Source organism: Corythoichthys intestinalis, chromosome 13, assembly GCF_030265065.1.
Source record: "Corythoichthys intestinalis isolate RoL2023-P3 chromosome 13, ASM3026506v1, whole genome shotgun sequence".
Classification (NCBI taxonomy): Eukaryota; Metazoa; Chordata; class Actinopteri; order Syngnathiformes; family Syngnathidae; genus Corythoichthys; species Corythoichthys intestinalis.
The window spans coordinates 51775665-51797797 of record NC_080407.1 but is presented as its reverse complement, the minus strand read 5'-3'; the positions used below and the strand labels follow the sequence as shown (position 1 = coordinate 51797797).

At 40.4% G+C, this 22133-nt stretch overlaps 4 protein-coding genes and 5 non-coding genes across 17 annotated transcripts in view; 2 read left to right on the top strand and 7 right to left on the bottom strand.

Moving 5' to 3' along the window:
- The window catches only part of batf2 (basic leucine zipper ATF-like transcription factor 2), a 9786-nt gene extending 9204 nt beyond the window's left edge, over positions 1 to 582 (bottom strand). The window contains exon 1 of the mRNA XM_057854907.1: positions 40 to 582. The gene's annotated coding sequence lies outside the window, so the exon portion shown is untranslated. The remainder of the gene's footprint in view (positions 1 to 39) is intronic.
- Positions 1 to 1191, top strand: part of arl2 (ADP-ribosylation factor-like 2) — a 1315-nt gene extending 124 nt beyond the window's left edge. The window contains exons 2-5 of the mRNA XM_057854909.1: positions 239 to 349; positions 411 to 573; positions 628 to 708; positions 771 to 1191. Of these exons, the coding sequence (XP_057710892.1) occupies positions 239 to 349; positions 411 to 573; positions 628 to 708; positions 771 to 905 (490 nt within the window). The 3' untranslated portion in view covers positions 906 to 1191. The remainder of the gene's footprint in view (positions 1 to 238; positions 350 to 410; positions 574 to 627; positions 709 to 770) is intronic.
- Positions 769 to 22133, bottom strand: part of b3gat3 (beta-1,3-glucuronyltransferase 3 (glucuronosyltransferase I)) — a 25409-nt gene continuing 4044 nt past the window's right edge. Inside the window, exons 1-19 of one of the 9 annotated variants that reach the window (XM_057854898.1) lie at positions 18458 to 18811; positions 17992 to 18091; positions 17746 to 17917; positions 17502 to 17685; positions 17273 to 17416; positions 17123 to 17209; positions 16855 to 17058; positions 13627 to 13804; positions 7372 to 7405; positions 7263 to 7296; positions 6982 to 7003; positions 6771 to 6826; positions 6549 to 6586; positions 4168 to 4206; positions 3791 to 4009; positions 3544 to 3567; positions 1620 to 1723; positions 1373 to 1396; positions 1113 to 1204 (exon numbers count right to left, since the gene is read on the bottom strand). In XM_057854898.1, the coding sequence (XP_057710881.1) occupies positions 13706 to 13804; positions 16855 to 17058; positions 17123 to 17209; positions 17273 to 17416; positions 17502 to 17685; positions 17746 to 17917; positions 17992 to 18085 (984 nt within the window). In that variant the 5' untranslated portion in view covers positions 18086 to 18091; positions 18458 to 18811 and the 3' untranslated portion in view covers positions 1113 to 1204; positions 1373 to 1396; positions 1620 to 1723; ... (7 more) ...; positions 7372 to 7405; positions 13627 to 13705. Of the gene's footprint in view, positions 1205 to 1372; positions 1397 to 1619; positions 1724 to 3543; positions 3568 to 3790; positions 4207 to 6548; positions 6587 to 6770; positions 6827 to 6981; positions 7004 to 7262; positions 7297 to 7371; positions 7406 to 7874; positions 10116 to 13070; positions 13805 to 16854; positions 17059 to 17122; positions 17210 to 17272; positions 17417 to 17501; positions 17686 to 17745; positions 17918 to 17991; positions 18092 to 18457; positions 18812 to 19629; positions 19649 to 22133 lie in introns of those variants that run through there. The other 8 variants (XM_057854902.1, XM_057854900.1, XM_057854897.1 and 5 more) reach the window with 8 other exon arrangements.
- On the bottom strand, positions 1274 to 1346 carry LOC130929314 (small nucleolar RNA SNORD31). The gene has a single exon (XR_009066853.1). It is a non-coding gene; the product is annotated as a small nucleolar RNA SNORD31 (small nucleolar RNA).
- On the bottom strand, positions 1461 to 1586 carry LOC130929317 (small nucleolar RNA SNORD22). Its single transcript, XR_009066856.1, has one exon. It is a non-coding gene; the product is annotated as a small nucleolar RNA SNORD22 (small nucleolar RNA).
- LOC130929315 (small nucleolar RNA SNORD31) lies at positions 3442 to 3512 on the bottom strand. Its single transcript, XR_009066854.1, has one exon. It is a non-coding gene; the product is annotated as a small nucleolar RNA SNORD31 (small nucleolar RNA).
- LOC130929316 (small nucleolar RNA SNORD22) lies at positions 3634 to 3759 on the bottom strand. Its single transcript, XR_009066855.1, has one exon. It is a non-coding gene; the product is annotated as a small nucleolar RNA SNORD22 (small nucleolar RNA).
- On the bottom strand, positions 4074 to 4138 carry LOC130929313 (small nucleolar RNA SNORD29). Its single transcript, XR_009066852.1, has one exon. It is a non-coding gene; the product is annotated as a small nucleolar RNA SNORD29 (small nucleolar RNA).
- Positions 20742 to 22133, top strand: part of zgc:77880 (zf-DHHC domain-containing protein) — an 8536-nt gene continuing 7144 nt past the window's right edge. The window contains exons 1-4 of the mRNA XM_057854905.1: positions 20742 to 21073; positions 21205 to 21293; positions 21369 to 21442; positions 21499 to 21611. Of these exons, the coding sequence (XP_057710888.1) occupies positions 20949 to 21073; positions 21205 to 21293; positions 21369 to 21442; positions 21499 to 21611 (401 nt within the window). The 5' untranslated portion in view covers positions 20742 to 20948. The remainder of the gene's footprint in view (positions 21074 to 21204; positions 21294 to 21368; positions 21443 to 21498; positions 21612 to 22133) is intronic.

Sequence of the window (22133 nt, the reverse complement as noted above, 5' to 3'; positions counted from 1 at the left end):
GCCACTGCTAAATGCTAATAGTATAATGAAGTCTCTTACCTCAATGTAATTGAAAAGCGTGTTTACTCTTCTTGAATGTGCATAGCAATGAATAGTCCCAGCGCTATTGACGTCCAATCATCCTTCTGCTGTGAGTTTGAATGAGGTTATCACTTATAGACGTCCAATTCATTTGAACTGCGAGGGACAAACGTCCACTTCAATGGTAGCCAGTTTTTTCTTAACCTGGCTTGATCAGAGGTCTGGACAACGCCGGCAAGACGACTGTTGTAAAGCGGCTGAACGGTGAAGACATCAGCACCATCCCTCCGACGCTGGGTTTCAGGATCATCACGTTGGAGCACAGAGAGTAAGGACCTGAATCGTGAAGAACTTTGATTCGTCTCGCTAACATTTTTGTTCTGTTCTAGCTACAAGTTAAACATCTGGGACGTCGGTGGCCAGAAGTCTCTCCGCTCTTACTGGAGGAACTACTTTGAGCGTACGGACGGTTTGGTGTGGGTGGTGGACAGCGCCGATCGACAACGCATGGAGGACTGTAGGCAGGAGCTCCATAAACTGCTTTTGGAGGAGGTACAGTCATTGAATTTCTGGCTAGAGCTTCAATTGACCCGCCTTTTTCCACAGAGGCTACTCGGATCCACGTTGTTGGTGTTTGCGAACAAGCAAGACTTGCCAGGAGCCTTGTCAGAAGAAGCGATTCGATCTGTAAGGTTGATCGTTCTCGTGCAAGTTCTCACACAGAATGGTAACTTGGCATTTATTTATAGGCGTTGGCCCTGGATGACATCAAGAACCATCACTGGTGTTTGATTGCATGCAGCGCAGTGACGGGACAGAATCTTCTCGCAGGAGTGGACTGGTTGTTGGATGATATAGCGGCAAGGATCTTCAACGCTGATTGACCAAGATATGTTCAGTTGTGTTAATTTAATGCTGGTAGACGGCCAATCAATTCGCAGTGGGAGGGATGGCATTGAATTAACATCCCTCCCACTGCAAATGGATTGGACATCTATAGCCACTAGTGTTAGCGACCTAAGCTATTATTTTGTATTGTCTAAAATTTTTGTAAATAAACTTGCTCTGAAGCCAAACTGCAAATTGTCAAGAATAACTCCCAAGACAAAATGAATATTACAAATTTTTTATTCGAAAAGACATTCACTTAATATCCACATGACACCAAAAAGAGCAGTCCAACCTGTAAAAGAAAGCCAAAATCAACCTAAAAATACATTTTAGATACCATTTTACAGGTAGCAATAAATCATCTGGATCAGAATTGGTACCAATCAGTCATGAATTTTCAGACTGGGGCGGTAAAAGAAGTCTTCATTTCCAGAAAACTGACAGCTCCACTGACACTCACCTCCACAAAATGGCTGCCGTCCACCTGAGAAGTCAAGAAAGACCATTAAATCATAGCTGAAAGAACTTCAAGTTCTTCTAGTGTTGTTTCCTTTCAGACTGTTGGATACCCCAACAAGCCGTCCCCTTGTTGCCGTGGCAACACCAGAGGGTTCACCTTTACAGGTCTGGCGTCGACACACAGCGTAAGACGCGTGCGATCGTCATCATGAAGGAAACATTTTGCCCTCACGTGTTTGAATGCTCACCTGCTCGGGGGCCGAGAGTATCGCATCTATGGGACGACAATGGGAAACTCAAGTCTTGGAGATGAGGGTGCGTTTGACGTCATTCTAGCCTGACCCACCCCAACCTGTAAAGAAAGCGAAAATTGAACCAACTGAACATTTAAGATACCATCTTACAGGTAGTGTTAAATAAGCCTGTCGCAATGAATTTTAGTAGGCGATTTCAATTCAACCACTAATGCAAATACACCAAAATTCTTACATAAAACAAACGATAATACTAAGTGCAGAATATGAAATTGACCGTCTAAGGTGCTAGTCACACGATCCGGTCGAAAAATAATTTTGACTAGGGCTGCAGTTATCGATTATTCGATGAACTAGTTAGTTCGACTAATCAGATAAGGAACAAATTAAAAAACCTGAGCTGAATTTCAAACGGTATAAGAAAAAAAAAAAGAGGATCCAAGTACAACAAAAGAACAATTGGTGAACTTACATCGCCAAAGTCCGCTAGTTAAATGCTATAAAATGCCAACTTTTATTTTTACAATGCTCTTAAATCGTTCAAACACATTCTCACAAAATATGGCTAAAATCTAAATTACGAAGGCTTACCTTTTTTTTTATTTTATTTTTTTTTTAGCTCAAACAAAAACTTATGTTGGTCTTAACAGGAAGCATCTGGATTTGGCCATGTAAAATGAGTTATGTCATATTCACGTTTTCCACAAGAGAAATGTGTATCCACCCACTGCTAAATATCCCTCTACGCCAAATTACACCATATTAGCTCAAACAAAAACTTAGCTTATGTTGGTCTTAACAGGAAGCATCTGGATTCAGCCATGTAAAATGAATTATATTCACTTTTGCCACTAGAGGGCAGTCTATCCACCCACTGCTAAATATCCCTCTTAACTAAATTGCGAATTATACCATATTAGCTCAAACAAAAACGTGGCTTATGTTGGTCTTAACAGGGAGCATCTAGATTCAGCCATGTAAAATGAGTTATGTCATCCCCTTATCCACTAGAGGGCAGTGTACCCACCCACCGCTATATATCCCTCTAAACTAAATTACAAATTATAACATTTTAGGTCAAAAACTTTGCTTATGTTAGCCTTAACAGGGATCATCTGGATTCAGCCATGTGAAATGAGTTCACTTTTTCCACTAGAGGGCAGTGTACCCACCCACTGCGAAATATCCCCCCTCTAAAACTAAATTACGAATTATTCCATATTAGCTCAAACAAAAACAGCTTATGTTGGTCTAAACAGGGAGATTCTGGATTCAGCCATGTGAAATGAGTCATGTCATATTCACTTTTGCCACTAGAGGACAGTCTTTCTACCCACCCACAGCTAAATATCCCTCTAAATTAAATGTTCACCAGGAGTACCTTCGCCAAGCCGCTAACAGTAAGCTTCAGGCTCCGCAAAAAAAAAGTGCACTTTTCGTCAAGGATGCTTCGTCAGGAATACATTTTTCTTCATTGTTTTGTTTGCAAATGCTTTTAACCCAGCAATTTTTCATGTTTGAAGTATCACCTTTTAACCTCAAGTTTGCTTTTTGGAGAAGACTGCCAATGTTTTATAGCAGGCTTCTCCATTAGCCTCAGTGCAGCAATGCTAACATTTTACAGTGTAATATAGAAGTTTCCGTATTTTGTATGTCTGAACTGCAATTCTACGGTGTGTTGACCAATAAACATCTGTGAAAGGAACTGGAGTCTTATGCCATCGACGCGCACGCACAAATGTATGCTAGTGGACATAAATATACCGTGCGATAAATGGGACTTATTGCATATTGCGACAGGCTTCTCGTTAAATCATCTGGATCAGAAGTGGTACCAATCAGTCATGAATTCTCAGACTGGGGCGGTAAAAAGTCTTCATTTCCAGAAAAGAACCTTGACAACTCCACTGACACTCACCTCTGCAAAATGGCTGCCGTCCACCTGAGGAGTCAAGAAAGAAACCATTAAATCATAGCTGGAAGAACTTCAAGTTCTACTCGTGATGTTTCCTTTCAGACTGTTGGACACCCCAACAAGCTGTCCCCTTGTTGCCGTGGCAACACCAGAGGGTTCACCTTTACAGGTCTGGCGTCGACACACGGCGTAAGACGCGTGCGATTGTCATCATCAAGGAAACATTTTGCCTTCGTGTATGAGTGCTCACCTGCTTGGGGGTCCAGAGACGATCACATCTGTGGGACGACAAGGGAAAAAAAGTCAGTCTTGGAGATAAGGGTGCGTTCGTGACGTCACTCTAGCTTGAACCGCGTCAGATTTTAGTTTCTCATCAGTTGCTCAGACGAACGAGATTCCAATATTGTCTCATCATTTTCGAGTCCAGCGCTAAAATAGCGTCGACGCAACCTCGCGGACTCACCTTCACCTGCGGAGACAAGGACAGACTTTAGTTTCTGTTTTAGTCGTGTGAAAAAAAAACATTAGATTGAGGTGCTCAGGTGTTCTTGTCGTTTCACAGCAAGTCAAAGTGAGCTAAGTGTCATCATCATCGCACCATTAAAACGACAACAACAAAAAAAGTACCTGATGCTGATGGATTTGAAGTCAAGCACCATCAAGGACCTGAAAAAGGAACGAGGACCGTTAAATTGAATCGACGTTAAGAAATATAGTCGGAAAGCGCGAGCGCTCGATCAGGGCTTTGGTGACAAACTGCCATGGGACATTAGTCGTCCAGATTTTTAAAGGGCGTAAACCCATTTCATCCTTTCAAACATTTACACACTAAACATGCCAGTGCTGTACAATATGGAATTTGTCGAGACATTTTAGCTGTCTATGCAAAGATTAATCGATTAACTCGTGTTATGCGATACAAAAAAAAAAAAAAAAAAAAAAAAAAAAAAAAAAAAAAAAAAAAAAAGGGGGGGGGGGGGGGGCTTTGAACCAAATTTTGCCTTTGATTTGGGTGGTTCCACTGCCCTATAGTGGCAACAGTGAATGACATAACTCATCTAACATGGCTGAATCCAGATGCTCCCTGTTAAGACCACTATAAGCCAAGTTTTTGTTGAGCTAATGATTTTTAATGCATTCGTAATTTAGAGGTAGATTTGGCCGTTTTTTGTGGGAATAGGTGTCTTAAAAAAGTTAGCATGTTATTATAGCATTAAGCTAGCGGACTTTTGCTATGCAAGTTAGCCAATTGTTCTTAAATCATTTTTTTAATGCGGTTTGAAGCTGAACTCAGGTATTTCAATTTTTCATGCCCAAAATCTTAAGTATTCGAACTACTTCATCGACTACTAAAATAATTGATAGTTGCAGCCCTAATTGGAAATAAAAAGCAACAAACATGAATCCAGCTGCTCCCTGTTAAGACAAACATAAGCTAAGATGAATCCAGCTGCTCCCTGTTAAGACAAACATAAGCAAAGTTTTTGTTCGAGCTAATGGTTTTTAACGCATTCGTAATTTAGAGGTATATTTGGCAGTTTCTCGTTGAAATATGTTTCAATCATTTAAGAACATTGTATAAATAAAGGCATTTTATTATAGGATTTAAGTTTTGCTATGCAAGTTAGCCAATTATTATTATTTTTTTAAGTACAGCTTGAGGCTGAACTCAAAGTATTTTAGCTTTTTATGCTCAAAATTAGGTTACTCGAACTAATTCATCGACGACTTAAATAATCGATAGCTGCAGCCCTAACCAGAATAAAAAGGCAACAAACATGTATGAATCCAGCTGCTCCCTGTTAAGACCAACATAACCCAATGTTTTTTGTGGATTCGCAATTTAGTTTATAGGTATATTTAGCCATTTCTTTGTGGGAATATGTGTTTGAACGATTTGTTAAGCGTATTGTGAATAAAGTTAGCATTTTATAGCATTTAAGCTAGCGAACTTTCGCTGGGCAAGTTAGCCAATTGCCCTTTTGTTTGTGTATGTTCCTTATCCGATTACTCGATTATTCTAACTAACTAGTTCATTGATTAATCAACTAAAATAAATCGATAGCTGCAGCCCTAAACTCGAGTAATTCAATTAGAAATAAAACTTCAAATTTTGCCGCTTTGAGTATTCGTTTAAGGTGGCGTAATGGTTTGTTTTTAAAGTGTTTGCATTTTCTTATTTGAGTGGATACACCGCCCTCTTGGGGCAACAGTGAATATGACAACATGGTTGAATCCCACTGCTCCCAATTAAGACCAACATAGGCAATGTTTTCGTTTATTTAGCAGTTTTTTTGTGTGAATGTGTTTGAACGATATGAAGCGTATTGTGAATAAAGTTAGCATTTTATAGCATTCATCTAGTGGACTTTTGCTGTGCAAGCTAGCCAATTGTTTTTTTCTTGTGTTTAAATCCTCATTTATCTATATTGATAAGAGTTTGAGACGAAGCTCAGGTATTACTTTTAAATGAAAGCGCAATCCTGCATAGTTTGAAGAAACTCTGGATTTTTTAACGTTGACATTGCAATATTAGCAAGCCTTTGCATTACATTTAAAATTTATTCTGTAACTTATTAAATGTTCCTGATCAGATTACTCGAACAAACTAGTTGATTAATCAACTACTAAAATAATCGTTGTACTAAGTTCATTTTGTCTACACTTACAGATTAGTTATTTTTATCCCAATAGTTTTCAATTTTAATTCGCCGATGCATGTCACCTAATTAAAACCTAAAAGAATTGTCTTCTAAAATAATCGATAGCTGCAGTCCTAAAGCATATTTTGACCAACAGATAGCAACAAAATATGTAGAGGTTTAGCTTGCAGCATTACTTGATGCATTCAACATTTGCGTCAGGTCAATTTCTCATAATAATAATAATAATAAAGTGAATGGGGTAGAGCTGTCAATTGTTTTATTTTCAACCAAACTACATCAAGGTATTTATCCCCCTCCATATCGCACAGCACTACATGACAACAAAATAATCCAAGCACTTACATCGAGGCAGTCAGCATCGCCCATTTTGTCGCCACGAGCTAGAACAACAACAACAAAAATTCACTACAAATCACAGGCTTCCACTTAACATTTTGAGCTGGCAGGTCTTAAATCAGAATCCATTTTGACATCAACGGCTTCAGATATATGCTTGTCATTAGAATCATCACTTTAAAAAGCCGGTATACGAATTAAGCTTAAGGTTTCGTAAAAATCGCACACCTACGAGTTTCGCAGGCACGCCGAAATCCGATCACAGCCGCAGTTTTCAGGCCCATCTAGAAACAGGACAAAATTTTAGCCAGCAGGTAACGGATCAATCTGGAAGTGCTGCTCAGAATCTGTTAAGCTCTCTTCAAAGTTGATTCAGATAGAGAGAATTCGAGGATTCCATCATAGCAGCCGTGACTTGAATTTTTCAAACATGAAGTACCTTTGAAGACTAGAAGACCATCCTAATGAGAAAACAAAAAATAAAACAAAACATTAACTCATGGACTAGTGATAAATTCACAGAAGAATACTACGTCTACCATCAATGACACTGCAAAAGCTAAAGCTAGCTCACAAATCAGTGAATAATCACTAGTGTGCCATTCTACTCAGATTTAAATACATTTTCATCCAGCTAGAATCAGTAAGAGAGTTCAAAGATGACATCACTGCAGCATGGCACGTTCCAAACTAGATTAACGTGAAGAAAAAGAATAATACCAGATGCTGACGTAGACTTTTGAACACGTTCCATCTGAAAAACAAAAAAATATTACAAATCAAATCATGACGATGCAAGCAATTTCATTCAAAAGTTTTATACAAATACCTGAGTGGATCAACTCAACTCGATCTGGCTCCATCTGAAAGACAAATCACGAGGTGCTAGCTTTAGCATTAGCCACAAACACGTGGTTGACACGCTAACCCTCATCCATTGCGCTACATTTTCGCTTCTTTCCAAAAAGTCTCACTTCAGCTTTAAAGAAAGTACAATCACAGTCATTCAGTACAGGTCTGTGAAAAGTATCATCATTGAGAGACCCGGACTGGAAAGAAAAGGAGCAACGCCGTAAGCTAGCTGTAAAAAGTCAAGCAAATTGGGTAGAAAACGCCTTTGAAATTGGAATTAAAACGTTTGACGCACCTTTAAAATTTGAAATAAAACGTTTCAAGACCACGGAAAAAATGGCCATGCATGAAAGATGTTAATGCTAACAGCTACACGAACCACACTTTTAGTGTCAAAACTTTTTAGAAATCGATGCTAACAGATAAATATGAGAAAGTGATGCAACAAAGAAAAAATAGACCATAAGAATTGAATCTTACCTCTTCACTTTGAAAGCAAGAAACGGAAGCAGCAATGGCGTCCTTCGTTATATATACATGCACGAAACTCCGCCCATTCGCAAACTTTGACCTCCCCCCCAAAAAATTTTCATGATAATTTTCGTCTTTTTAAAATACAAACGAAAACACATACGGACAATTGTTACTAAAATGTGTATAAATGCGTGTGACGTCCGGTTAAATTAGCATCTTTTGAGCTGCAGCTTGTTTGTATTCTTCCTTTTTGAAGCATTTGGGCGGAGGTTGTAGTTGAACTACTGCCATCTATCGAGGGGAGGAATGAAGGCAAAACTTGAAAAGTTCAACCCGTTTTGATTGTTACCATTTCTTCCATTAAGAGTAGCGTTCTTTGGAAATGGCCAGATATCAATAGGACATGTCCCCCAAATAACCTGATATAACCAGGACATGTCCCCCAGGTGTCCCCAGATTACCTGATATGACCAGGACATGTCCCCCCAAAGTCCGCGCATGACCTGATATGACCAGGACATGTCCCCCAAGTGTCCCCAAATTACCTGATATGACCAGGACATGTCCCCAAATGACCTGATACGGCCAGGACCTGTCCCCAAATTACCTGACATGACCAAGACATGTCCCCCAAAGACATTATATGACCAGGATATGTCCCTTAAATGTCCCCAAATGACCTGATATAACCAAGACATGTCCCCTAAATGACCTGACATGACCAGGACATGTCCCCCAAATTTCCCCACATGACCTGATATGACCAGGACATGTCCCACAAGTGTCCCCAAATTACCTGATATGACCAGAACGTGTCCCCCAAATGTCCCCAAATGACCTGATACGGCCAGGACCTGTCCCCAAATTACCTGACATGACCAGGACATGTCCCTCTAAGACATTATATGACCAGGACATGTCCCTTAAATGTCCCCAAATGACCTGATATAACCAAGACATGTCCCCTAAATGACCTGACATGACGAGGACATGTCCCCCAAATGTCCCCACATGACCTGATGTGACCAGGACATGTCCCACAAGTGTCCCAAATTACCTGATATGACCAGGACGTGTCCCCCAAATGTCCCCAAATGATCAGGATGTGTCCCCCAAATGTCCCCAAATGACCTGATAAGGCCAGGACCTGTCCCCAAATTACCTGACATGACCAGGACATGTCCCCCAAAGACATTATATGACCAGGATATGTCCCTTAAATGTCCCCACATGACCTGATGTGACCAGGACATGTCCCCCAAATTACCTGATATGACCAGGACATGCCCCCAAATGACCAGGACATGTCCCCCAAATGACCTGATATGGCCAGGACCTTTCCCCAAATTACCTGAAATGACCAGGACATGTCCCCCAAAGACCTTATATGACCAGGATATGTCCCTTAAATGTCCCCAAATGACCTGATACGACCAGGACATGTCCCCCAAATGACCAGGACATGACCCCAAATGTCCTGATATAACCAGGACATATCCCCAAATCAACAGGAAGTTATCTAACCACCAATTGTCCCCGAAATGTCCCCAAATTACCTGACATGACCAGGACATGTCCCCTGAATGACCTGATATGACCAGGACATGTCCCCCAAATGTCAGGAATTGCACCTCCTCCAGCCACCGATTGAGCCTTGCAGCTGCCAGCGAGGGATTTTTCCATGCATTTTTTGGATGTATAAAATGTCTAGTAGCTTAAGAATTTTTGCCGTTTTGAAACCTTGACGTTGACATACCACGGTATACCTTGAAACACATGTTTAGTTCGTAACATTAAAACAATAGCAGAACTGACAAAGTACTTCATTAGATATTTATTGCACAAAATGTGTCACACAAGAAAAATATTCGAGACAAAATTGGTCTACGAATCAGTCATGGCTTAAAGTTTACACGTCGACACATTGTGCTTTCATTGTGCGAAACCAAGGAAAAGCTCTGAATTGTAGACCAAATGTAAAAAAATAATGATTAAAGTCCATCAAATCTTTCAGTGCTGTCAACGATGATAGATGTTGAATCTTGTGGCTCCTAAAAAAAACTATATTAAAACTCTAGAAATGACATCAAATTGGACATCTATAGGTTAATACAGAAAGGTGGCGGCCACACATTATGAAATGCAGTTCAGTGTACACTCAAAACACAATTTTACATCTATAAATTAACAATTATAAGCATTATAAAGCGCTTGGACTAATATTTAATATGTGAAAAAGCGCTATACGACCACTGAATTCTACTGAAACTCGGCTAAAGCGATATTGTGTTGATGCTTCTTCTTGGACGAAGCGACGGGTGTTAGCGTGACGCTGTAGATGTTGGCCACAAACGCCTCCCAACCTCGACGGAAAGCCCGATCCACAGCCTGAAAAATAAAAAAATTAACAAATCTACTTCACATCCATGACTGAGTGGTACAAGTGGAATGTTCCAGGTATGGGTTAGTCAACGCAGGTGAAGGTAATGATGGGCAGGAGATCAAGATAAGAGGTCGGCGGACCTCCACGGAGTCAACTGTTACGTAATTTCAAAAGGTTTAATATTTAACTAAGGGCGTCGATGCGTGGATGGAATTTTCTTTTACAACCTCCAACAAAGAGCTTCTAAAAATATATACAGTACGTAACATTTTTTGTTGTGTAAGAACTGAGGTTGTTTTTTCCATTTACAATCAAACCCGAGGACGGTCGCCTTGATGTTGCTAGCTAAAATAAAGTTGAAATAAAGTTTCTGTCGATGCGATTCAGGCTGCAGCTATTGATTATTTTAGTAGTCAATTAACCGATGAACTAGCTAGTTTGAATAATTGAGTAATTGGATAAGGAACATGAAAAAAATAAATACCTATGCCTCAAATGGTATAAAAGAATAGATAAATGAGGATGTAAGTCCAGCAAAGCAAAGCAATTGGCTAACTTACACAGCAGAAGTCTGCTAGCTTAAATGGTATCATAAAATGCTAGCTTTTTTTTTTACGATGCTCTTCACAAATAGTTCAAACACATATTCCACATAGGCCTATTTATTTATTCATTTATTTGAAATCAATTTTTTTACGGAAGCATATTGCTGCCAAAAAATATGTTTATAAAAGTTATTATGTTTAAGAGCTAGCATATAAAAAGCGTGCTAATTATCATGTTAAACTGTGCTATCATGTAAAATTATGCTACTATGTTAAACTGTGCTAATATGTAAAATGATGCAAACTAACATGTAAAATGATGCTAACTATCACATAACAACGTGCTACCTATTCTGTAAAAATGTGACATTTGTTTGATAAATTCTTATAAAAACACACATATAACAAAGGCTTTCTAAAAATATACACGCAATATTTTTTGTTGTGAAAGAACTGATGTTGATTTTTCCATTTATAATCTAACTCGAGGCCTGTCGCCTTGATGTTGTTAGCTAAAATAAAGTTAAAATAACATTTCTGTCGTCGCAATTCGGGCTGCAGCTATCGATTATTTTAGTAGTCGATTAATTGACAAACGAGCTAGTTCGAATAATCATCGGATAAGGAACATAAAAAAATGAAAATACCTGAGCTTAGCCTCAAACGGAATAAAAGAATGAATAAATGAGGATTAAACTACAACAAAATAACAACTGGCTAACTTACATACCAAAAGTCCGCTAGCTTAAATCCTAAATGCTCTTAGCAAATGGTTCAAACACATATTCCCACAAAAAATGTCTAATTATACCTATAAACTAAATAACGAATGCATTAAAAACCATTAGCTCAAACAAAAACTTGAAATGAAATGAGTCATGCCATATTCACTGTTGCCATTAGAGGGCAGTGTATTCACCCAAATCAATAAAACTAAATGCAAACACTTTCAAAACAAACCATTACAACGCCACTTTAAACGAATACCCAACGCAGCAAAATTTAATTTGAATCTTTTTTTCTTATCGAATTACTCGAGTTAATCGTTGCAGCCCATGATTAGCGTCTAAAAGGGCCAAAATACAACACCAACTAATTAAAATACCTTAGACTCAAACGATCTAAGTACAACAAAAGAACAATTGGCTAACTTACATGGCAAAAGTCCGCTAGCTTAAATGCTATAATAAAATGCTAACTTTACTTTTTTTTTTAACAATGCCCCTAACAAATGGTTCAAACAGCTAAATATACCTATGAATGCATTAAAAACCATTAGCTCAAACAAAAACTTAGCTTATGTTTGTCTTAACAGGGAGCAGATTGGTTCAACCATGTGAAATGAATTATGTCATATTCACTGTTGCCACTAGAGGGTGGTGTATTTACCCAAATAAATAAAACTAAATGCAAACACTTTCCAAACAAAGCATTACAACACCACTTTAATTACACGAATACTTGACGCAACTAAATTCGAATCTTTAATGGAATTACTCGAGTTAATCGATTCATCATTACAGCACTAGTCGAGATTATTTTTTTTACGGAAGCATATCGCTGCCAAAAATATAATTATGTTTATAAGAGCTATAATGTTTAAGAGCTAGCATGTAAAAAGAATGCTATCATGCAAAAAAAAAGTGCTAATTATCATGTTAAATTGTGCTATCATGTAAAATTTGGATAATTATCATGTAAAATTATGCTAACATGTAAAAACGTGCTAATTATCATGTTAAATTATGCTAACTATCATGTACAAACGTGCTAATTATCATGTTAAATTGTCCTGTCATGTAAAATTATGCAAATTATCATGTCAAAATGTGCTATCATGTAAAATTATGCTAGCTATCATGTCAAAATGTGCTACTTATTATGTAAAGATGCGATATACAGAAATTCTTATGAAAACATACCTATAACAATAATTGAAAAAACATTTTACTTCAAGAATATTTGTTTTTTATTCTTAAAAATACTTAATAATTGTTGCCAGGGTTTTAATTCATTAGCTTCAAGTTTTGTGTCTCACCTTCCGGTACGTCTTCAATGTGTTCCTTTTCACCACTTTCATGACTTCACTTTGCTCCGCTTTCATCCTCTTGTCCCGGATCAGCACCTGGTCATCGGCGGCGTCCTGGTGGCTCACCGCGTCCAGGCTCGTCTTCTCCCGACGGCCGCTCCGTCTCCTCTTAGAGCTTCTCCTCCTCCGCCCGTGCGGGAGCGCCTCGTCGTTCTCATCTAAAGTCCCCTTCTCGGCCTCCAGAAGCGCGCTTTCCGGCTCGTCCAGGCGGCCGTAAAAGCCGCCGGATTTGTCCAGGAACTTTGGGGCTCGGATGGAGCCTCGCACGGAACTTTTTCGCGAGTCGGTGCCGATAGTCATCCCCGTAAGCGGAAAACTGAAGCGACTAGAGGTAAAGATTAGTGACGATTAGTGCTCTTCACGACAAGTGAATGTTTGTTCAAGTGAATGAATCATTTGCAAGCTTGGATTTCAGTGGCTCCGCCCCCAGACTAGCAACGTTGACCAACAGGAAGCGAATGCGTGCACGTGTGTCAGTCACATGTACACAAACAAAACTTCCAAGAACCCCACAATTGGACGCCTATCATCGTCAATGGTGCCGAATGTCTTTTAGTGTGAAAGTCTCACCGACAAAAATCCAAGTAGATAAAAACATTTAACCTAGTTTATTTGTCAACGACGCAGTATACACTGAAAAAATGACCGCAATAAATAAACGACATACTTTAAAACAACGGGAATCTTTCAACGTCATCCTGGAGTTCATTGAACGGATTCTAACGTTGACACTAAACGCACCGGTTTGGTTCACCATGCAAAAAGATGAAGACATGCATGAGTTTCCACGTGAGGACCACCAATGGGGAATTAGGCCTTGTCAGACTTCCACAGCTGGGTCCGAGCCCAGTCCCTGAGGCTGCAGAGCATCTTCGCGTTTCATCTTGGGCTTCTCGGTGCGCGTGTGCCACACCAGCACCTTGTTCAGAAGACAAAAAAAAATTAGTAAATACAATTTCTCTGCATAGACTTCACTATCAGTTGACGAGACAGCTCCTATGGACATTGCGCCACGGATTCCCGTAGGGGGCTGGGAGGGTCGTGGAAGCTTACACTGCGATAAACTCAAACACACGTTGCCGGATTTAGGTGGAAACGGGACGAAAGTTTAGTGCATACAAGCAGGCAGGAGTGTCTTAAGAGTGATTTGGTCGAGAATTCACGGGTATTATTATATGAAAGAGCACCATACATGTGCTTTGTGACATTATGAAAAGAATTAAATGGATGGGAAAAAATTAATGTAACTTAGTAGCTTGAAATAATTACGCAAAATGAACGATAACTAGAACGATACCTACTAGTAAGGATGTCCCGATCGATCGGGTCCGATCACGTCATTTGCAAAGTATCGGAATCGGCAAAAAAATATCGGACATGCCTTTTTTTATTTATTTATTTATTTTTAAATTAAATTGTTTTCTAATTGTACTTAACGTTACAGACAAAATGCCTGACGTTCATCCAGAGTCTTTAGTTTTGGCTTAAAGTAGTGCTATCAAATTTATCGTGTAAACGGCGGTGATTAATTTGTTTAAAAATAATCACGTTAAAATATTTAATGCAATTAACGCATGCGCTGCACGACCCACTCACGCATTGTCGCGTTCAATCTATAATGGCGCCGTTTTACCAATATATAGAGCTAACAGGCAGCGTAAAATGAGTGGAGAGAATTTTAGCAGTCTCTGGAACCTCTTTTTAATTGGCTAAAGCCTTAAAATCCCTCTCGCAACAATTAGAAATATCGTGGGAAGCAATGAGGGGAAGAACGGTAGTGGTTGATCTTTTCCTTAACACCCTATGTTACTTCCCAACGCAGAGAAGATATATCAATTGGTGCCACTACGCACAGTCATGGTTGCACTTCCCATCATGCATTTGTGCAGAAGTTAAATGGCTACAATATCATTTACTGAAAGCTCAACAAATACACTAGATGGCAATATTTAGTCACAATATACAAAGTCACATTTATCCTTACAAGTCTTTTTATCCATGGATCCCTCTCACAGAAAGAATGTTAATAATGTAAATGCCATCTTGAGGATTTATTGTCATAATAAACAAATACAGTACTTATGTACTGTATGTTGAATGTATATATTCGTCCGGGTTTTATTCATTTTTTTATTAATGCATTGCCAAAATGTATATGATCGGGAAAAATTATCGGGAATGATTGGAATTGAATCGGGAGCAAAAAAAAAAAAAAGCAATCGGATCGGGAAATATCGGGATCGGCAGATACTCAAACTAAAACGATCGGGATCGAATTGAGAGCAAAAAAACATGATCGGAACAACCCTACTTATAGCATATTTTAAGGAAAATAAGCAGAATATATGGCATAAAAGATACACAACGCCTTCTTATCACGGAGAGCAAGATCGACGCACCAACTCTCGCAGTCAGTTCTCCCGGACAGTCCCGAACAGATGGCGGGACGGTCTGTCACAACACAAGGAGCACCGGAGAAAGCCTGGTATCCAACTGATAACACGACTGACAAGAATCCAAGAGCCCCTTTAATGCTGAGGTGGCAAAATCCACAACCCTCGTTGCCCGGACAACAGTAACTCCTGAATCCTCCTGTCCAATCCACAAAGAGACAATAATCCCAATCGTGCTGCAACGATTAATCGATTAACTCGAGCAATTTGATTTGAAAAAATATTCGGATTATATTTTGCTGCTTCGAGTATTCGTTTGTTTTGAAAGTTTTTGCATTTATTTTTATTGATTTGGATGGATACACTGCCCTCTAGTGGTAACAGTTAATTTGATATAGCTTATTTCACATGGCTGAATACAGCTTCTCCCTGTTAAGACCAACATAAGTTTTTGTTTGAGCAAATGTTTTTAATGCATTCGTAATTTAGTTTATTGGTATATGTAGCTGTTTTTTGTGAGAATGTGTTTGAACCATTTGTTCTAGTATTGGGAAAAAAAAAATGTGAGCATTTTATAGCATTTAAGCTAGTCGACTTTTGTAATGTAAGTTAGCCAAATGTTCTTTTGTTGTACTTATAGAATTTATGCCATTTGAGGTTTAGCTCAGGTATTTTAATTTTTTATTTTCCTTGTATGATTACTTGATTATTCGAACTAACAAGTTCATCGATTAATCAACTCCCAAAATAATCGATACCTGCAGCCTTAAATCCCAAACACACCCTTATTCCTGCCCACGGCCCGCGCCGTGAGAGCCTTCAAATGACAGTTTAAGCGCTGTAATTTTTATCGGGAACCTTTTGTTGACTACTGATATGGTGACCTTGGAACGAGCTTGCCTCCCCGGCTGAGTGTTTCTGTTTCGCCTTGCCGTTTTGATCTCTGTCGACCTAAATAAATTGTCAACTTGTTTTCGGGAGCCTTCTTCAAACCTTTCAAAAACGGAGTCAGTACAAAGGGTTAGGACTAAAGCGAACATGCAGAGTTTGGCCTTCTGGACAGATTGCCGGGATACTGCCGGCCCAGGCTGCTGGAGCTGCGCCAGCGCGGGTCCAGCTCTTTTCTGTGTGCTCTTGTTTGGTTGAAAAATACTGCACATTCTGAAAATGAGTGCACCACTGCCACTGCACCCAGAGTGGATATGCAATTACACCTTATTCTCCTATGGCAAAAAAGTATGTACCTCGAGGTCACATGTGCCCCACTATTTGAGAAGTACTGATCCAGCGTAAAATCAGAGAATTTTATAGCCATTTTAAATTTTGTTACACTTATATAAAAAGTTATTAATCGGGATTTTGTAAGGAAACCACTTTGAATTTTTTGATGCCGCTTCTCATGGAGACTCATATATGCCTAAGGGAGGAGGAGCCTGTTCGGGTTTTAGTGATAGCGGCTTTGGTTTTGAAAATATTTGAATTTTAAGTTTTTGAAAATAGGCCCCGTGCCCGTTTCCCATCAACTGATAGTGAAATGTATTCTATCTGTTCTGCCATCTTAACCAAGTCCACTTACTTTGGAACAGTTATCCGCTTTGGGCTCAAGTTGGTCCATGGTGACGAGTCCCTGCAAGAGACTGCTCTCCAGGAAGCCCATTGCCGCGTTGCCGTCAAAACAGGAGTCGGGATTGTCCAGGAGCAACTTGAGGGACACGGCGAAACCGGCCATGTCCATGGGGAAGGGACGACTCGGACGCCAACCCACGTGAAAGCGGACCACCTGCAAAAAGAAACCTTGTTTGTAGAAGCGAGAACTTGTAAGCCGTCATTGAGCTGTTTCTTACCTTTCCCCGTTCTACGACGGGTTTCTCGTACTTCATCCCGCCGACTAACCCCACGGGCCACACAGACACTCGCTGCGTGTTCCTCATCTGGAACCGCGACAAGATATCAAATCATCGACATGAAGAACTCTTCAGATTCACTGTTCGTACCTCTTCAAATATCTGCAGGCTGTACGTGTTATCGTCATCGGCGAAATAGACTACGCCCTCCCGTGCTTTCCCGTCCTCTCGTAGCCAGCGTAAGGCTTCGTTGCGTTGCTCCACGCCGCGAGGCTTGAGCCAATTCGGATCCCCCTGCGAAGAAAGGGAAAGATATCGCAAAGGTCATGACTAAAAATGGGAAATATTTGGCATTTCTGGAAAAATGAACTCAAATCACCTCCTGCAGCTTGCGTTCTTTGGCGGTGGCCACGTGAAGGTGAGTGTAAGTCAAGCCCGACTTGGCCAAGAGTTGCTCCACAAGAGGCGTCTTGCGTTGGGAGTCCTCCACGACAATCCAGTGGAGCCGTGGCACGTGGAGGAAGGTCTGGGACAAGCGGGTCAGCTCGGCCTTTTGCACCAGCCTGAAACCCGACAAGGCGTCCGTGGCTCGACTGTAACCGACCGACGAGAGGCGAAGCTACCTGGCGTATGTCGGCGTGACGACAAAGATGGTGGGCAGGGAGGACTCTTTCTGGGGTCGTCGGGTGGCCTCCGACTTCCTGGCTTGCTCCTGAAGACGGTGCAGCTCCCCGCGCAGTCGTGATATGGTACGCTCCTTGGGCATGTCGTGCTCCGTGCAGTCACAACGTTGACCTGGAGAAAACCCGAGAGGAAAACCGTTCAAGTGGGCTGGTTTTTAGAAGCGGGTCGACCTCGAGTCAGCTCACCCAGCTGCATCAATGCATAGATGAGACCCAGCAGAGACACCATGAAGTACAGCACAAACACCGTTTTCAGCTTCAGCCTCATTCTCGTGGCCATCGTCCCCTAAAAAACAAGACACAGTATGAAGTACACAACAAATGCAAGCAATGTTGCGTTCACTGGCTGCTAATGTGCTCGTTTTTCCAACATTTAAGCCACTCTGGAACGTATTCCAGTTCATTTCAGTCAGAAAAATTCAGTTCAATGAGTGACGAGCTCCAGCACGGGACTATTCATCATATTAATTAATGGACCAATGTATTTCCTATCACTATTCACCCAATATTTGATTTTCGTACTCGTTTTCAATCCGAAACTAGCGTTGCGGATGGCGCATCAATGTATTTGAATGCTACAGACAGCTAGCTACAGCTAGCTTGACAGGAACGTTTTCACATCAAATAACAGTATTTTTCTGCATCTACGTACCAGAAAATTGTCCTAATGGATGCTTTTCGTAATATTTTGAGCACGTCACGTCATTTTTGGGACGAAAACCTTCGTGAAAGGAGCCATTCATTCCAAGTGGCTAGACAGTCTCGCTACTCGCTCAGGCCATGGGTTGCCAGATCTTTCAGCCAAATCATACCGTAGCAACGTAGCTTTATTTCAAGATGTAGATATATGCGTTGAATTGTTAAAACTCATCGAAATGATTCCTAAACTGGCGAATTTTGAGAAAAGCGGTCGAAATTTGATCAACCTGCTTCACGCGTTTCTCTCTCGCACGGTCTTTAAGATTAAGCCAATCTGGCAACACGGTGACTAGCCGGTTTGTAGCGTTGTCATGTGACGTCAACAGGAAGTGTTTTATTTTTATTTTTTAAATTATTATTTTTTAATTAACACAAGTATACAATTTACAAACAAAAACGGGCTTTCACTCGTAAGTGGTATGACTAGGTAGATTTTTCCAGTTTGAATGGCGTACCGCAAGCAGCACGTCACGTTTGCTCACTAATATTCATGACGTTAGCAATTGTTGCTAGGCGGGTCAACCTCCAGTTTGTCCCGAAATGTATGAGTGTATGAACGAGATTTTCCCTGAGCTAAACCTACCAATTCTGTCTGAAAATGATGTCCCTGGTGCTAAATTCCCTGGTAAAGATGTGGAAGAACACAGAGATGTTCAGTTAAAGAGATGGCTTGAGTGTCGAGGGCTGAAAAAGTCAGGAAAAAGGGCCACTCTGATCCAGAGTTAGTTATTTATGGACGGCTTTTTCTTGTGTGCATTGCCTTACGCCACTGACATTGACATTCGCCTGTTTCAACAAGCTATCCTTTACCACCATATGCCCTGTCTTTCTTATATATTATATCCTCTGGTTGTCTTACGTCTCTGACCGTTCTTGGAGGTAATTTATATTGCCATTTTTGTGTAGCGATCGCAAATGCTACTCAGTAACAGCCAACAAACACTTAATTTTTTCACTAATAACAAATCTTAATTCTATAATATATTTACACTTCCCCAAAAAATTGTTTATGTAACAACAGTGGCAGTCAGATACCATTTTAATTTTTTTCAGGTCATTCGTTGTCAGACAGAAGCAGCACGTCAAAACGTCACACTAAAAAAAAAAAATATCAAAATGGCTTACCTCCTCAGGGTAGGCTGTGCCAGGCAATGGATCAGCCCCAACAAAATGTTTACTGCTGATGAAGGTGAATGGCTTCAGCTTGCTGGTGTAAAACTTGTTTTTTGGACATCCGCGCAAGTTGATCCATCGTTCACATTTTGTCCTATGAGTTTTTGGCCTTAGGAAACATTTATTATTACCATATTATTACCATATGTGGTAATGTCTAGAGTTGCTTCTACAAGTTACATAGCTGCAGTGTTTACTCGGCATGTTCTTTTTTGAAAGATTTATTAACATGGGTTGTGTGCGAAGGCGCTTCACTGTTGACCCCCTTCCAGTTCATGATGGTGATGTCACGCAGCCTTGCGGTCTATAAATAGCATTCGTGCTGTACGCTATTGTATTTTGTAGTCACATTTAATGCTCTTTTGAAAGTGCAATCTTAGCAAGCTTTTGTTTTACATGTCCTAAAATTCTGCAATACATTAACCTCTTAATGCCTGAAATATGAAGCAATTGTCAGATAATCCCTAAATTTGAAAAATAAGGTCTTAATGAAACCTCTTTTTCAATTTTGTAAAAAAGAAAAAAATAATAATACGTGTAATAAGTGCTCTAATATCTATAAACCGTTTTTTTTTCTCATGGAACCTGCTTATGCATGATCCATTTTTTTTTTTTTTTTTTTTTTTTAGGCTATTTCAGAATTATGAATTAGTCTCAAAATCCTGAAATCCTAAGTGTATCAAATGTGATACATTTGGCAAGAAGGGGTTAAATGTTCCTAATCAGATTACTCGATCATTTCAACTAATTAGTTGAGTAAAGTACTTAAATAATTGTTAGCATCAGCCCTAGAATCAACCATTAAAGTTTTTAAAATTGCTCCCATTATTGCATTATTTCCTTTTTTTCTACTTTCGACATGTGAAGGTTTTAAAAGTGTTTCATCATTTAAAGATTCAAGATTTTGCCGATTTAGGAGTATTTTAAATAAAATGTTACTTAGGTTCGCTAGGAACGTTCGCTACACAAGCGCCTTCCTGACAAGTCCACTGCGTTAAGATGGCAGCTTTTTACGAACGCCGCTGAGTCTGACCCTTCGCTTCTAGTTCTACGTACGTGATATCTATGAGAAGCATCAGAAGCTACCACCGTAGCGTCATTTGGGCGTAATTTATAACAACGTAGCATCATGTAGGCGTAGTTTGTAGCAACGTAGCATCATGTGGGCGTAGTTTATAGTAACGTAACATTATGTAGGCGTAGTTTGTAGCGACTGTCGCTCGGCTGCAGTCAGTTATTATTGTGCTCGAAGGGGCGCAGCTTTCCCGAAGATGGCGTCGCTTCGCTGCCGGCGGGACCCGTGCGGTGTCGTCTGCCTGCTTTTGACGTATTTTAGCGTCTTCTACGCGGATTACGTGGTGGTCCAGTACGTTCTCATCCCTGCGTACTCTGGCAGGTGGGCAGCACACCTTAAATTGGGGGGGCTGTGACGTCACATCCGACGTTTTTGTCATTCTCGAGTCAGATGAGTGACGTCACAGACCGGCAAATAATGTACTTTTTCCCCGTAAATATGTATTCCAACAGTGTTTGGTGCAGCTTGCACGCCTCCGCCTTCAACGTCATTTTGCTGCTCCTGCTCACCTGCCACTTCAAAGCGGTCTTCTCGGACCCTGGTCAGTGACGTCACGACAGGACGCCGCCATTATACACACCTCTTTACTCTCTGCATGCTTATAATCCATTTACAGGTGTCGTGCCGCTTCCCGAAATGGCGCTGGACTTCTCAGACCTCCGCTCGCAGACGTCGCGGATGAGCGACAGAGTGAGTTTTTGTGTTTTTTTTGTGCAGGAATACAGAGTTATTTTTTGCTGGTACAGGGATGCGAGGGATGGACAGTGTGCAGCCGTTGCGAAACCTATAGACCGCCTCGGGCGCATCACTGTCGGGTGTGCCAGAGGTGTATTCGCCGTATGGACCATCACTGCCCGTGGTAAGAGCACCTGGAACGCTGATGTGCCAGAAATACAACCCCTCGCAAAAAGTATGGAATCACAAGTCTCGGATGAGCACTCACTCAGACATTTTATTATGGAGAACAAACTTGGATAAAAAGCTTGAAAAAATAATTTCCATCATCGTCACCTTGTCCAATGCAGATTCTTGACTCTTGACAAGGTGATGATGCTGGAACTTTTGTTGGTGATGTTCCAGTGAGATTTACCATGATTTATTATGTAGAACAAACTCGGATAAAAAGCTTGGAAAAAAGTAGTTCAAAAGTGCAACTCTATAGCATTCAGAAACACTAAAAGAAATGAATAAAAAACATTGTGGTGGTCAGTCACTGTTACTTTTATTGAGCAAGTGCAGGGAAATATATATGGAATCATGAGAAACAAACAAAGAAATAACAATCAAAACACATCGCTAGTATTTAGTAGCACCACCTCTGGCTTTTATGACAGCTTGCAGTCTCTGAGGCATGGACTTGAGTACTCTTCATCAATTTGGT